Source organism: Rhinopithecus bieti, unplaced genomic scaffold (genome assembly GCF_001698545.2).
Source record: "Rhinopithecus bieti isolate Rb0 unplaced genomic scaffold, ASM169854v2 scaffold_2247, whole genome shotgun sequence".
Classification (NCBI taxonomy): Eukaryota; Metazoa; Chordata; class Mammalia; order Primates; family Cercopithecidae; genus Rhinopithecus; species Rhinopithecus bieti.
In genome coordinates, this window is record NW_016803732.1 from 1428628 (window position 1) to 1445072 (window position 16445).

A 16445-nucleotide genomic window follows, 5' to 3' on the forward strand; every position below is an offset into this window, starting at 1 on the left:
TCTCAGCTCACTGCAAGCTCCGCCTCCCGGGTTTACGCCATTCTCCTGCCTCAGCCTCCCGAGTAGCTGGGACTACAGGCGCCCGCCACCTCGCCCGGCTAGTTTTTGTATTTTTAGTAGAGACGGGGTTTCACCGTGTTAGCCAGGATGGTCTCGATCTCCTGACCTCGTGATCCGCCCGTCTCGGCCTCCCAAAGTGCTGGGATTACAGGCTTGAGCCACCGCGCCCGGCCTATTTGAGAGAAAATTGATTTTATCCAGATGTTTCTCTTAAGTGAAAAAGCTTTGACAACACAATGTCAAAGCAGCTTTAACTGACATATCTCCCAACCTCCTTTGCTGTTGACAGTACATAAGAGGTTGTATCTTTAACCTTATACTTTAAAGCATCGTCAAGCAGAAACAAGAAAAGTACAGATCTTTCAAACAAGTGTTCAATAACAAAGGCTAGCTATTGTACTAGTCACATTTCTCACTTTCAACATGAACAATACCTTTCTTCAATATTAGCCACTTCTGAGGAAACATCATGTTTTTTTAAGTTCTTAACATTAGCTTCCTGAATTTGTTCTGTCATTTTCTCCCAACATAAAATACGTTCTCCTGAGATAAAAATTAGGAACAATTTAGCTCAAGAAAAGCATATTAATGTCTTAAAACATGAAAAATTTACAAGTTACTATGCTAAAAAATTTTTTAATTAAAAGTGATGTATGTCAAATATTTTACAACACTCAAGGAATTCTTTAATATAATTAAAAGAAACTACAAAACTGCAATTAAGACACCTGCGGTCGGGTGTGGTGGATCACACCTGTAATCCCAGCACTTAGGCCAAGCCGGGAGAATCGCTTGAGGCCAGGAATTTGAGACCAGCCTGGTCAACATAGCGAAACCCCATCTCTGAAAAAACAACAACAACAACAACAACAAAAATTAGCCAGGCGTGGTGGCACATGCCTGTAATCCCAGCTACCTGGGAGGCTGAGAGCAAGCAGAGGTTGCAATAAGCCAAGATGGTGCCACTGTACTCCAACCTAGGTGACAGAGCAAGACCCTGTCTCAAAAATAAAATAAAATAAAGACACTTGACATTCTTCAAAAGGTTAATGTCATGAGGAAAAAAAGTGTGGGCTTTTCTAGAGATTAAAAAGACTAAAGAGTTATAAGAATCAAGCATGATACATGAACTTAACTGGATATGCATGAATCTGATTGGATCCTTTAAAAAAAGCACCTTTAAAAGACATTTTGGGATAACTGCGGGAATTCCAAAATGAACTTGAATATTAAGGAATTATCATTAGTTTCTTTAGATATAATAACAGCACTGTGGTTAAACAGATGAATGTCCTAATTTTTACTTGATGCATACTGAAATATTTGGAATGAAGTAACAAGATACCTGCATATTATTTTCACTGAAATGGTTCAGCAAATTATACACAAATAGAGGTAAAGATAAGAATATACATATAGAAGATATATGCACATACACATACAATGACAGAGTAAATACTGCAAAATATTAACTGCTGTATCTAGGTGGTGGGTGTATCAGTAATCACTGCAGTGGTCTTTCAACTTTTTAGATGTTTGAAATTTTCCAAAACAAAAGGCTAGGGAAGCATGTCATGTAAAAAAGAAGAAAAACATATTTGAGCTTTCCACATCGATGAATTTACTCTAAATTAGGAACAAGGCATGAAGGCTGGGTGCAGTAGCTCAGATCTGTAATCCCAGCACTTTGGGAGGCCAAGGCAGGCCAATCACTTGAGGCCAGGAGTTTGAGACTAGCCTGGCCAACACAGTGAAACCCCATCTTTACTAAAAACACACAAAATTATCTGGGCATGGTGGCGCATACTTGTAATCCCAGCTACTTGGGAGGCTGAGACACGAGAATCACTTGAACCCTAGAAGCAGAGGTTGCAGTGAGCCGAGATTGTGCCACTGCACTCCAGCCTGGGTGACAGAGCGAGTCTGAATCCAAAAAAAAAAAAAAAAAAACATGCCACAGGGGACAAGAAAAAAATAACCACACAGAAAGAGCTATCAGGGTAGCATGTGCCTACCTCAGGGGCTAATCAGGGAGGATTACTTGTGCCTAGGTGTCTGAGTCCAGCCTGAGCAACACGGCAAGACTCCATCTTTGAAAAAATAATTTTTAAAGAAAAAACACGGAAAGGCTTTATCTTAGGACAACTTAGTAACACTGTAAGTACAGAAGAGAGAAACACAAGTAGCTCACCTGTAGGATGGTTACGGTTTTCTTCTTTTAAATTACTTTTTTCCACAGGCGCTTCTTGATACTGTGCCTCAGAAAATAAATTAGGAGAAGCACGTTTTGAAGTTAAGACAAAATCTCCATGAGCGGTTCTACAGAAGTTGCTTTGCTCATGGGACAAAATGTTGGAAGCGTATGTTTCTTCCTGGGTTGGGTCTGGGTAGACATGTGATGGGAAGCAGCATGTGACTCTCTCTCCAGTGGTGGCATTTCCTGGAGATCTGTGCTTCTGGCTCTGATCATCAGGCAGTAAACTCAAACCTTGCAATTAAGAAAATCAACAAAGCTGATGACTTCTTTCAACATTTTCTTTTCTCCCCAGTAGTGACCCCACCCACAAAGGCTTCTCTGCAGTGATAAAAGTATCTTTTCCCTTTATTAGGAAATGGTGATTAACAAAACCATTGATTGATTGAAAACAGTCTCGCTCTGTCACCCAGGCTGAAGTGCAGTGGTGCAATCTCAGCTCACTGCAACCTCCACCTCTTGGGTTCAAGTGATTCTCGTGCCTCAGCCTTCTGAGTAGCTGGGATTACAGGCGTGTGCTACCACGCCCAGCTAATTTTTTATATTTTTAGTATAGAGGGAGTTTCACCATGTTGGCCAGGCTGGTCTTGAACTCCAGACCTCAGGTGATCCGCTGACCTTGGCCTCCCAAAGTGCTGGGATTACAGGCGTGAGCCACCATGTCTAGCCTGTTTTAATTTCTAATACAGTAAGTTATTGATAAATACAGCCCATATAACAACAGTTCTTTGGGGCTCTCAAAAATTTAAGAATCCTAAGGGGGCCCGAGACCAAAATATTTGAAAACCACTGCCCCAAAGCAAACCGCTCCATGACTGAATGAGGCTAGTTCTTATGTAAGTAACTTTGAAATAAGCTTTCCTGTCATTCTGTCATAGTGCTGGTTCTACCTTTAAAAGTATCACAGCTGGGCCGGGCGCGGTGGCTCAAGCCTGTAATCCCAGCACTTTGGGAGGCCAAGACGGGCGGATCACGAGGTCAGGAGATCAAGACCATCCTGGCTAACACGGTGAAACCCCGTCTCTACTAAAAAATACAAAAAACTACCCGGGCGAGGTGGCGGGCGCCTGTAGTCCCAGCTACTCGGGAGGCTGAGGCAGGAGAATGGCGTAAACCCGGGAGGCGGAGCTTGCAGTGAGCTGAGATCCGGCCCCTGCACTCCAGCCTGGGCGCCAGAGGGAAACTCTTTCTAAAAAAAAAAAAAAAAAAAGTATCACAGCTGTTATTTAAGTGATTTTGATTATTCTTTGTATGTATTCCATAAAGAAACCCTAAGCCATTCAACTATTTTAAGGCAATGTTTTCTATATTCTCTGAGATAAACATCCAAATTCCCTAAACCATTGTTCGTGAGCTACAATTCTCACAACCACGCCCCACCCAACCCTTGCACCCAGCCTCACTCACTTGCCAAGTCTTCTTTTTCTTGTATTCTCAATGCCCAGCACAATCTCTGAGCAGAACAGGTGCTTTCCTGGGTCAGTAAAGTATATTTCTTAAAAGTAGCACCAAGAAGCAAACATATGGCTCCAACCTCAGTTTTTTTCAAACTATGGGACACAATCTATAATTCTGTCATCAGATGTAGCATTTTTAAAAATGATATAGAATTAGAATAAACAAGATAGAAAATGTCCTCACTACATGCCAGGAACACCAATAAGGACTGATGACATGACATTGCTGTCATTATGAGTCACGGTTTTAAACATTTTTACCACTACAGAGTGTGGTCAAGAAACTTTCAAACCACTGCTCCAGGTCACATTTCCAGTTTTCTTTCCTGATTGGCACATGACGCTTTCTGTTAACTAACAGGTCACACAACAGGATACTATCATCTCCTACCCCAGAAAATATCTTTGCTGAGGTTCTTCAGGTGAACAGAGTGGCTTCTACATGTGTTTACCTTTACGACACCCAACAGCTTTCATTCATCAAGCAGGGGTTGGATACCAGTAGTAGCTCTAGGCCAAATCTGACTTTTCTTCTATTGGACCGTTTTTGGGGGGACAGGGTCTCACTCTGTTGCCCCAACTGGAATGCAGTGGTGCCATTATAGCTCACTGCTGCAGCCTCAAATTCCTGGGCTTAAGCAATCCTCCCACCTCAGTCTCCAGAGTAGCTAGGACGGCAGGCATGGACCACCACACCCAGCTCATTTTTTTTTTTTAAATGAATAAACATGAATGTCTTAGGGCAGGCACACACCAGAATGCTGCAGCTCCTTCTTGTTCCAGTTATATTACAACTCTACCATTTCACATTTATCTGCTTGGCCCTTAAAGAAACTGGAGTTTACAACACGTGATACAGGAACAATAGAAATAACCTGTCAAACAACTACAGGTCAGAAATGTGCATTGTACCGAGGCTCTGTGTAGGCAAAGCATACCTGGAAGTGTGCACTGCCCAGACACCATGGTGAGCAGCTTCTCTTGTTCTTCCATGAGTCTCTGTAGTTGCTCCAACTGTTGCCTTTTCAATTGTTCCTGCTTCTTCTGTTGTACTTCTTTTAGCTTTTTTAATACAAAATTAATTGTATTAAATCAACTTTACATTTCTTCGTGGACCCCTTGTTGCCTTCATTTCTCCCATCTCCCTCCTCCTATCTTTCCTGGTAAGAAATTTTAGACAGGGATCTCTAGGTAACTAAATCAGCCACCAAAAATCTAAAACTCAAATCCTTACGAAGGAAATCATATCAACTATCTCAATTAAGAAACCGAAACAGTCACATAAATCCTTTGATTGTTAAAATAGGTTGGGCTTCAGTACATCATCCAATTTTTTTCCCCAATACTTGAACAACCATTTCTTACTTTTTGCCAAATGAGGTAACAACTTCAAGTTATCATAAGCGCTGTAATTATATTTTACATATTAAACACACTTTAATGTTTCACGTTTGACAAAGGGCCAAATCTGGTATTCTGAGGATTTCAGAGTGAAGGGGAAAAAACAAGAAGACCTGGAACAGATGACTTTATTACATAAACAGAAACCTGCAATGACATAAATCCACAGTAGCCCAAATCCTATTGTACCTGTTCAAGTTTTTTAAAAAGTGGGTCTTTATAAGCCCCTTCTTTGAATTCACTCGCAAGATCTGGGATGAAGTCATTTTTGTTCTCTTCCTGGTGTCCAGGAGCGTCGTGACATGCCACTATCTGTGGTCCCTTTTTAATGTGAGGAAAGCCTGTATGGGTTTCAGATTTATCTGACTGTGGTTTGTAAGGGCTGTTTGACTCCAACTTCTGTTTTTCATGAAGTGAATTTTCTTCATTTATAAAGCTGAAGCTATCAGAAAAATGTGTGCCTTCAATAGGAAAGCTGGTAGAAGTGTCCACAGCTGCTTGTTTCTCTTTGTCTGCTTCCAAAACAGGAAATCCACGATTTAATATGACCCCGGCCCGAGAAGGATTGGTCATCCACTGGGTTAGGAAGTTCTGCCCACTGTTTAACTCTGAAGAGGTTGGCATCAGGAACATCTTAGTCCAATGACACTATATTTAAACAATGCAAAGGCTAGAAGAGCTATTGATTTCCAATACCTGTAGACAAAGATAACCAACAAAATGTATTAGGTAAAGCCATTAGATGTCCTACCCAAAATAAGCCCAAATCTCAACCCAGCATAAAAATGTCCTCAATATTTCATATACAAAAGACCTGAACTAGCAAAGCAATTGGGCATTGAGCTACATTTTTTTTAAGTCTTAAAATAACCAAATTGAGTAGATCAAAACCTAAGATCCTTTTGACCTAAACATTCAATTACTAATGATTTTATACAAGTGCTAGATTAGTTGAACTAAACTATGGAAGATAAAATACCTTAAGGTATTCACTTAAGAAAAAAAAGTCGCTATCAGATATTACCCATGCTAAGCACTTTCTTGCCTCTGGCCCTTGTTTAACATTGTTTCTTTGCCCAATTGGTGAACCTGTTTTCTCCCTAGTTCTAGAACAAAAGTTACCACCAGCACCTGTGGCTTTACCTCGCACTGTTACAGCTGTCCCTTCCTCTCTCATCTCCCTACTGACACCTCACCCACGCACACACTTTCTACAGTATGTTAAACAGAAATAAGTGCAAAGGGGAAAAATAAAAGCCATGTGGGAAAAGGAGGTTGTAACTTTAGACAGGGTGGACAGGGTCCTCATTTAGAAGGGAAAATTAAGGACCAAGGGAAGGAGAAGGTGCAAGTTGTGCAGCTATCAGGGGCAGGGTGAGACCCAGCCTTCCTAACTTTCATCTGCAGGACACTCCCACTGATACCCCATTCCTCCAGAAACCCCCAGTTCTCAAACCCCATCACCATTATCTACCTGTTTAAAGCTATTATATCACTCACCACTGGAAGCCCTGAGACCCAGAGCCAGGCTTCACTTCTTACACACTAATCCCCACACCTTACTTGCTCCATCTCCCAAACATCCGAGCCCCAAACACCCGCAGTCCATCATCAGCAAAATCCCCATTATCCTCAACCTCTTGTCTGAGCACTCCGTCACCTTCCTGAGAACAGCTGTTTCTATGGAGCCCATACTCCAGTACCACTGAGCCTTGAGACAAAACATATATTCTTATTCCTCTTCTCCTTCCAGACTACACTCCTTTTCTAGATCATAAAAAGCAATTTTACTTGGGAGTTCTGAGGTGGCAGGATCGCCTGAGCCCAGGAGGTCGAGGCTGTTGTAAGCAGCACTCCAACCTGGGCAACAGAGCAAAACCCTATCTCAAAAAATAAATAAATAGACTGGGCGCGGTGGCTCATGCCTGTAATCCCAGCATTTTGGGAGGCCAAGGCAGCCGAATCACGTGAAGTTAGGAGTTTGAGACCAGCCTAGCCAACATGGTGAAACCCCGTTTCTAACAAAAATACAAAAAAATTAGCCAGGTGTCCGGGTGCATGTCTGTAAATCCAGCTACTCAGGAGGCTGAGGTGGGAGAATCACTTGAACCTGGGAGGCAAAGGCTGCAGTGAACCAAGGTCACACCACTGCACTCCAGCCTAGGCAACAGAGTGAGACTCTATCTCAAAAAATAATAAAGAAATAATAAATTAATAACAAGCAATTCTGACTCTCATATGACCAAACTATACAATCTACTACCCCTCCTTTATTGTCTACCAACCTCCAGAGATCAATGGCATCTTCTCCCTCATTTCTTAAAATTTCCTGGCTGAGCACCTGGAAGAACAGCTTTGCCATTTACTGAAAGGGGGAAGATGGAGGACGAAACAAGTTTGGGGGAATCAGAGACCAAGAGTTGAATTTAGGACATTTTAAGATGCCTATCAGACATGCAAGTAGAGATACCATGTCACCAGCAGCTGGATGCACCAGAATGCAACTCATTGAAGAGGCCAAGGCTGTGAAGCACAAATTTGGACATCCTCAGCATAAAGATGGCCAGGCTGGTCTTGAACTTCTGACCTTAGGTAATCCACCAACCTCAGCTTCCCAAAGTGCTGGGATTACAGGCGTGACCCACTGCACCTGGCTGCCTCCTCTCTTTCTGACTACCCTCAATCCCTCAGTGATCTCATCCAGTGTCAAGGCTTTAAATACCATCTTTATATCTCTACTAAAAACACAAAATATTAGCTAGGTGTGGTGACGGGAGCCTCTAATCCCAGCTACTTAGGTGGCTGAGACAGGAGAATCGCTTGAACCCAGGAGGCACAGGTTGCAGTAAGCCAAGATTGCGCTATTGCACTCCAGCCTGGGTGACAAGTGCAAGACTCCATCTCAAAAAAAAAAAAAAACAGATAAGAAGCAAAAAGTGTAGCGTCCTTGAGGCTAAGTGATGAAAGTGTTTTGAGGAGGAAAGAGCTATGCTAAATGCTGTGAACAGATGAAGGGTAAGGAGAACTGAGAACTGAACTCTGAATTTGGCAAAGCGAAGGTCATGAGAACTTCAGTGAGAGCAGCTGGGGGCAGGGAGAGCAAAAGCTTGAGTGGAGAGGATGCATGACTGAATAAGAAATTGAAGACAGTAGACAGCTAACACCAGGAGTTCTGTTATAAAAAGAAGGAAATACATAGAAAAGTAAGGCAAAGAGGAGTATTTTTTACACTAGGAGAAATAAAAGCATGTTCGTAGGCTGATGAAGATGGAGAAAGGGGAGAATTGCCACAGTCATGTTCTGGAGGAGATGGGAACAGTCTAGTCCCAAAGTGGAATGACATCTCACACTACTTTCCAGACACAATTCTAGACTTTATAGATACAATATAATACAGCTATCTATCTATATACATACATACATACATACAGGAAAACGAAAAAGGGCAATGTGGGGGCAAACAAACATGTATGTCATTTCATACTTGGTGTCTAAAAAACAGAAACATATGAAAAGTATGAACAAAAATACCGATGCTGAGACATTAAAATGGCGCAGGCCGGGCGCGGTGGCTCAAGCCTGTAATCCCAGCACTTTGGGAGGCCGAGACGGGCGGATCACGAGGTCAGGAGATCGAGACCATCCTGGCTAACACGGTGAAACCCCGTCTCTACTAAAAAATACAAAAAACTCGCCGGGCGACGAGGCGGGCGCCTGTAGTCCCAGCTACTCGGGAGGCTGAGGCAGGAGAATGGCGTAAACCCGGGAGGTGGAGCTTGCAGTGAGCTGAGATCTGGCCACTGCACTCCAGCTTGGGCAACAGAGCGAGACTCCGTCTCAAAAAAAAAAAATAAATAAATAAAATAAAATAAAATAAAATAAAATAAAATGGCGCATTGTCACTCCACTGAAGACATGGAAATGAAAACAGTAACAACATTACCATTTTTTCTTGCCCTCGGTTGGCAAAGACTGAAAACCGGTAATACCAGTATGAGAAACAGAAACTTTTTGGCTTTTGTTTGTTTCTCATCATTTAACTTGAAGAAACTCTGAGGATTCACTGAGCGAATGAACTGGGACAACATTTTGAAGGCAATATGACAATATCTAGCCAACTGTAAATGCAGAGGAACTTTGACTCAGCAACTTCACATCTAGGCATTTTGTCCCAGTTATACTGGCATAAATTCGCATTTGCAATAAACTGAAAGTAAATGTCCATTAACAGGAGATCAGCTAATCATGGTAATCATATTACACAACTGTTAAAAAGAATAAGTAAACTCTTTACTGATACAGAAGTAGTGAATATATCCAAGATATGTTGCTAGTTACAAAGTGCACAGCAGTGCGTATTATAAGAAATAAAGACAAAAAAATACAATTACATGGACCTATGCATCTAATACAGCAGCCATTAGTCACGTGGCTACTGAGCACTTGAAATGTGGCTAATTGTGACTGAAGAACTGAATTTTCCATTTTATTTAAAGTTAATTAAATTTAAACGTGAGTAAGCACAAAATATTTTTCTCTTAAAACACTTTATTCTCTTGGTAGGACTACATTGCACTTTAACCACTGCATGGTATAAGATGCTGCTGTACTGAAGCCTGTGTCAGTGTGCATCACCCCTCCAGATTGCAAAGACACATGTCTGCAATCTCATCAGTGTCAATGGACTGATTCTGTTCGAATAATTTGTTTTCAACACATGGCCATAACACTGTTAAGTGTTTATTTGAATAGTTTCTGAAAACAGTACAAGTTACAGTGATTTTTTTTTTTTTTTTTTTTTGAGACGGAGTCTTGCTCTGTCGCCCAGGCTGGAGTGCAGTGGCCGGATCTCAGCTCACTGCAAGCTCCGCCTCCCGGGTTCATGCCATTCTCCTGCCTCAGCCTCCCGAGTAGCTGGGACTACNGAGTAAGCACAAAATATTTTTCTCTTAAACACTTTATTCTCTTGGTAGGACTACATTGCACTTTAACCACTGCATGGTATAAGATGCTGCTGTACTGAAGCCTGTGTCAGTGTGCATCACCCCTCCAGATTGCAAAGACACATGTCTGCAATCTCATCAGTGTCAATGGACTGATTCTGTTCGAATAATTTGTTTTCAACACATGGCCATAACACTGTTAAGTGTTTATTTGAATAGTTTCTGAAAACAGTACAAGTTACAGTGATTTTTTTTTTTGAGACGGAGTCTTGCTCTGTCGCCCAGGCTGGAGTGCAGTGGCCGGATCTCAGCTCACTGCAAGCTCCGCCTCCCGGGTTCATGCCATTCTCCTGCCTCAGCCTCCCGAGTAGCTGGGACTACAGGTGCCCACCACCGCGCCCGGCTAATTTTTTTTTGTATTTTTAGTAGAGACGGGGTTTCACCGTGGTCTCGATTTCCTGACCTTGTGATCCGCCCGCCTCGGCCTCCCAAAGTGCTGGGATTACAAGCGTGAGCCACGGCGCCCGGCCAGTGATCTGTTTAAATTGTAATTGGTAATTATCTTTGTCCATTTTCTGCTGCTGTAACAGAATACCAGAGAAGAGACTAGGTAATCTATAAAGAAATTTATTTCTCACAGTTCTGGGGCCGGGAAGAACAAGAGCATGGCATTGGCAACTGGCGAGGGTTATCCCCATGGGGGAAGAGTAGAAAGGCAAAAAAACAGCCTGTGAGAGAGAGGCTGTCTTTTATAACAAAGCCACCCCTGAAATCAGTAACCTACTTCTAAGATAACAGCATTAATCCATTCATTAGGGTGGAGCCCTCATGACCTAATCACCTTTTAAATGTCCCACCTCTTAACACAGTTGCATTGGGAATTAACATTCCAACATGAGTTCTGGGGTGGACATTCAAGTCATAGCAGTAATTAAGTTGAAATATTTAGTATTTTAATTATAGCATAATAATTATTTTCTAGTTTGAAAATAAGTATGAACAATTTTTAAAATTTAAAACAAAGGTACACTTAGATTTTCAGTTGCATGGGGAGTTCTAAGTGTAACTCTGACTTCTCCAAAACTCAACCGCCAACAGCCTACTGTTGACTGGAGGCCTTATCGACAACAGGTAACACATTTTGTATGTTATGTATATTATATACAGTATTTTTACAATAGTGTAAGCTGGAGAAAAAATAAGAAAATAATAAAAAATACATATTTATTGGTTAAGTGGAAATGAATCATCATAAATGTCTTCAGACTTCATACTTGGTGTCTAAAAAACATAAACATATAAAAGATATGCAGGGAGACCTTTATGATGATCCGCTTCCACTTAATAGAAAAGGTCTTCGTGTCACTAGTCCTCACACTGGACTAGGCTGAGGAGGAGAGAGGGCTGGTTTTGCTGTCTCAAGGACAACAGAAGTGGAAGAAAATCCAGGCATAAGCGAACCCACAAAGTTGAAACTCATGTCGTTCGAGAGTCAACTGTAATTAGTCACCTGTATCAGAACTAAATATCCAACAAAAAAAAGTTTTATGATTTTGAACAGAATCTGAGCTTTAGCTTTGGTCAGTTATAAAAAAGCCTGGAAAGAAAGAGGCTGAGGAGAGAGAAAGAGAAATGAAAAGAAAAAAGAAAATTATTTTCAGATGAAGAGAAGGTAAACAGGTTATCTGAGTTGAGGAAACTGTTAGAATATTGTGCGATTTAAAAAGATATTTTAACTAAAAGGTTATAGATGTTTTCCAAAAAGTGAAAAATTTTCAACTAAGTGACCAACCAATTGTCCACAGACCCTTCTACTAGTATCTAGGTTCAAAGCTGTAAAGAATTACAAGCACTTGTCTTTAGCTTTATCTGAGTAATGCAATGAGAGACTGACCAATCACCAATTTAGGTGTGTTTTATCTCAAAGATTACCTGAATTTACAAAGAGATGATATCAGTTCAAAGCCTTAAAACCGAACCTGTGGCATGGATGTTTTTTAACTTTTTTTTTTGAGATAGGGTCTCTGTCACCCAGGCTGGAGTGCAGTAGCATGATCACGGCTCAGTGCAGCCTCTACCACCCAGGCCCCAGTGATCCTCCCACCTCAAGCCTCCGGAGTAGCTGGGACCACAAGCATATGCCACCACACCCAGCTAATCTTCTAATTTTTTGTAAAGAGTGGTCCCCATATGTTGCCCATGCTGGTCTCGAACTCCCGGGCTCAAGTCATTCTCCCACCTTGGCTTCCCAAACTGCTGGGATTACAGGCGTGAGCCCCTGCGCCCCAGTATTTTATGTCTGACAGAAGAATTTCAGCTAGATATGAAAACATTAGTTTTTTTTTTTTTTTTTTTCCTGAGACAGGGTCTCACAATGTTGCCCAGGCTGAAGTGCAGTGGCACAATCCGGCTCACTGCAGCTTCAACTTCCCATGCTTAGGTGATCCTTCCATCTCAGCCTCCAGAGCAGCTGGGACTACAGGTGTGTGTCACCATGCCCAGCTACTTTTTTTTTTTTGTAGTAACGGGGTGCCCTTATGTTGTCCAGGCTGATCTTGAACTCCTAGGCTCAAGCCATCCTCCTGCTTCGGCCTCCCAAACTGCAGGTATTACAGGTGTGAGTCACTGTGCCCAGCCTAAAAATCAGTTTCTATCATGACAGATGGTGTCATTTTATAAGGCAAAAAATCTGAATTTAATGGGATTTTTACAACAAGAGACTGCTATTTCCCCCACTGATTCATTCCCCTGTATAATACACATTGAAAATTCTTGTGTTCTGTTTTCTGAAGCACAATCCATGAAGAGTATCATGAATGTAATTGTTAAAATTGTTCAGTATGTACAAATGCTATCAACTGCCAGTTTACAGAACTGTTAAAAGAAATAGAAGACAGTGAACATAATGATGCTGTGTTTTTGCCACTGCTCCCTGGTTGAGTTGTAGAAGAGTTGTATAAGGCTTACTGTACCATTAATTGCAACTGAAGATTTTCTTGGAACAAGATGATTGCCTGCCAACCATTTGATAACCAAAAACAAAAATGTCAATGTGATGTACATTTTTTCACAGTATCACACTTTGAGAACCACAGCTATTCAGGCATTTATAAAAACAAAAACAAAGATTGCTGCCATAGGCAGTAACAAAAATAAATAATGATGTGTAAACATCAGACAAATGTATATGTTTCCTTTTTTTTTTTTTGAGATGGAGTCTCACTCTGTCACCCAGGTTGGAGTGCAGTGGTGTGATCTTGGCTCACTGCAACCTCAGCCTCCCGGGTTCAAGCGATTCACCCGCTTCAGCCTCCAGAGTAGCTGGGATTACAGGCACGCACCACCATACCTGGCTATATATATATATATATTTTAGTAGAGATGGGGTTTTACCATGTTAGTCAGGTGGTTCTCAAACTCCTGACCTCAAGTGATCGATCCACCTAGCTCGGCCTCCCAATTTGCTGGGATTACAGGCGTGAGCCACCGCGCCTGGCCCATGTTTCCATGTATATGAGGCTGAAGAACAGGCAAAATAAACCCATAGTTATAAAAGGCATACTGGTCGTTATCCAGGAAAACGGAGGCTGTCCTGACTGTGTGAAAGCTGATCATACGAATTGGGTCACTCTTGTCATGTCCAACTAAACAATCAAGAAGTCAAGAGGGAAAGGCACTCAGAACACATAGCTTTGCTCCAAGAATGGAATTCTCTGCCAGTCGGTATGCTGAAACTGCCGGTGGTAACCTGAGACCAGTTTGATCCATAGATGCTGAGGTAACTTGTTGCGATTCTAGGATTAATTTTGCCCATCACCATGGCCCACTCCGTGGGACCTGCTGCCTCCCCAGAACCTTAGGAGAACCAATGAACTTTCTCAAAGAGCGACACATATAACAATTCTCTTTTTTTAATAAAACTTCCAGCTTTCTCTTTGTTCTTCGGACATACAGAAGACCACCTGGCCTGTACGCCTGGAATTACCATTCTTTCTTCCCAAATAAAATCGTAAATTTAGAAATTCATCTCTAAATTTTTATTTTGACTTCAACAACTGGGAAGGTTAATACAGGGGGTGGATACATTTGGGCTGTACACTTAAGATTAGCGCACTTTACTGGATATCTGTTATTCCTGTATAATTTGTAAAACTTTTCTAAGCAAATTGTTTTCAGTAGGACACCAATCTAAAAAAAATATTAATATTTTTTTTTCAACATCAACCACGTAACTTTGCTTAATTTCAATGACTTAGCAGAAAATCTTTTGAAAGCCAAATTCAGAAGGGAAACAAACTACAAGGTCATTTCACAATATGGAAAACTAGAAAAATTCCCTACTAGACTGACAAGTGCAAGGAGTCTTGAGATGCAGTACCCAGACATCTGCATCTCCCCCTCCAACTCCCACCAAAACACCCTCTATACCTTCACTTCAATTTCATGACCATGATCCTAAAAACATACTTAATGTCAGCATGAAATATAAAAACAGTTTAACCAGAACCTGCTATTACTGATACTGAGGTCTTGGTAAACAGAGCATTGATAATAAATATGCCGAGATAGGATTAGTATGTGGATTCAGACTTCACAGATATCAAAATTAAAGGACACAGGTGCACGTGTATGTCAAACTCATTAAATGGAATGCATTTAAACATGTGCCATTTTTGTTGTATAGGAATTATACCTAAATAAAACTTTTTAAAAATGTAACAAATTGACAGCCTTGAAACCTCCAGAGAGCGCTATATAAACATTCTTTAAAGCAATATGAAAAAAAGATAAATTCTCTGCACGGTGAGGGAGGAGAGTGGATACAAACAGCAAATTCGAAGCCACTCTTAGACCGTGAAAAGTTGGCTAGCTGGTTTGGGAAGTGATTTAGCAGTCCCCTAAAATACAACACGTCCCTGAAAGCCACGAATCCACACGAAGCTTCAAGAGACAAGCCCTTGACAAAGCCGGGCCAGACCGGCCCTGAGGCCAGCCAGCAAGGCTACTTCACCACCCTGCTCCACCGGACTGCGGCTGCCGCGCTGCCCACAGGAACTCAAGTCCCGCCACAGCCAGGACAGACACCCCAGAGAGGACGGCTTCCCCGGCTCTGGGAACAAAGCAGCGCGAACGGGGCAAGCCACTGAACTGCCATGAGCCGCAGTGCTCCCCAGCGCCCCGCTCCCTCCGCGCCCCGCCAAGCCAACCCCGAGGGCCGAGCGGAGCCCTGCCAGCCCACTGCCGTCCTTCTCCGGCGCGGGGCGACGGACAAAGAGCTCCTCCGCTCCTTTCGCCCACAAATTACCGCTCCGTGAAGGCCGGGCCGCTCAGTAGCATAAACCGACGTCTGAATCTGCACAGCATTTACAAACGAGCCGCCACAATCACCGCCTTCGTCGGAGCCCCGCCCCCGTGCCGAGGGCCTGTGGGAAGTGAGGCTCTCACCCGCGTCTCTGCGCTAAAGCGCAGGCACCGCTGAGCCCAGGGAAACTACAACTCCCAGTGACGCCACAGCGAAGGGCGTTGCCCGGCGGGGGACGGAGGGCGCGCCGGCTTCCGACTAGCAGCGGGCCAGTGGTGGCGTAGGCGGGCGGGGTGGCGGGACGGAAAACCGTTTCCGGGAAAGACCTTCGGTGGTGGGCGTCGCTCCAGGCTGCGACACTTAGAAAACCAAAGGGAGCGCCTAAGGCAGCGATGGATCTCCCAGTTCCCAGCAAAGCAGGGCGCACCGAGGCTCAAAGCTAACCTAGAGCCCGACCGACGCTTTAGGAGGTGTTTTGGGGTTTTGTTTTGTTTTGTTTCTATTTGCGTATGGTCTATGTTGTCGGTTTTTTTGGTTTGATTTGGTTTTTTCTTTGTTTTCCGCTTTGGCCGAGTGTGACTTAGTAAAGGAGAAAAGGGGCAGTCCACTACACCATTTCATAAGACGAAGATAACCCTGTGAGAATTCACTACAAAATAGGCATCGCTCATCTCGCCTCAAATGGCTGATCGGTGGTTTGGCCGAGCGTGTCCATTAGATTCGGAAACTAGTTTGAATACTGACAGTGCAGAATTAAAGAAATTTTGTTTTGTTTTGTTGTAACTGCCACGGCCCTTTCATCTAGGAAGTTGCAGCACCGTGAGTTACCGCGGTTTTACATACCTGGCTTCTGTGTCTGATTAAACAGCAGGGCCAAGTAAAATGTTTAAAGAAATCAAATGAAGTGCCATTTATAACCGTTACAACTGAAACAAAGACCGCGAGTTAAAGACAATATTTCACAGAAATTTTGCCCTTCAAAATTTTTTTTGCTTTCTACTTCAAAAAGAGTCTACTTCTCTAAATCA

At 42.6% G+C, this 16445-nt stretch overlaps 1 protein-coding gene across 1 annotated transcript in view; it reads right to left on the bottom strand.

The window, feature by feature from the left end:
* The window catches only part of CPAP (centrosome assembly and centriole elongation protein), a 41284-nt gene extending 25615 nt beyond the window's left edge, over positions 1-15669 (bottom strand). Inside the window, 5 exon segments of the mRNA XM_017852296.1 lie at positions 495-603; positions 2252-2548; positions 4710-4833; positions 5362-5868; positions 15421-15669. Of these exon segments, the coding sequence (XP_017707785.1) occupies positions 495-603; positions 2252-2548; positions 4710-4833; positions 5362-5805 (974 nt within the window). The 5' untranslated portion in view covers positions 5806-5868; positions 15421-15669.
* Between the last annotated feature and the right edge of the window lie 776 nt (positions 15670-16445).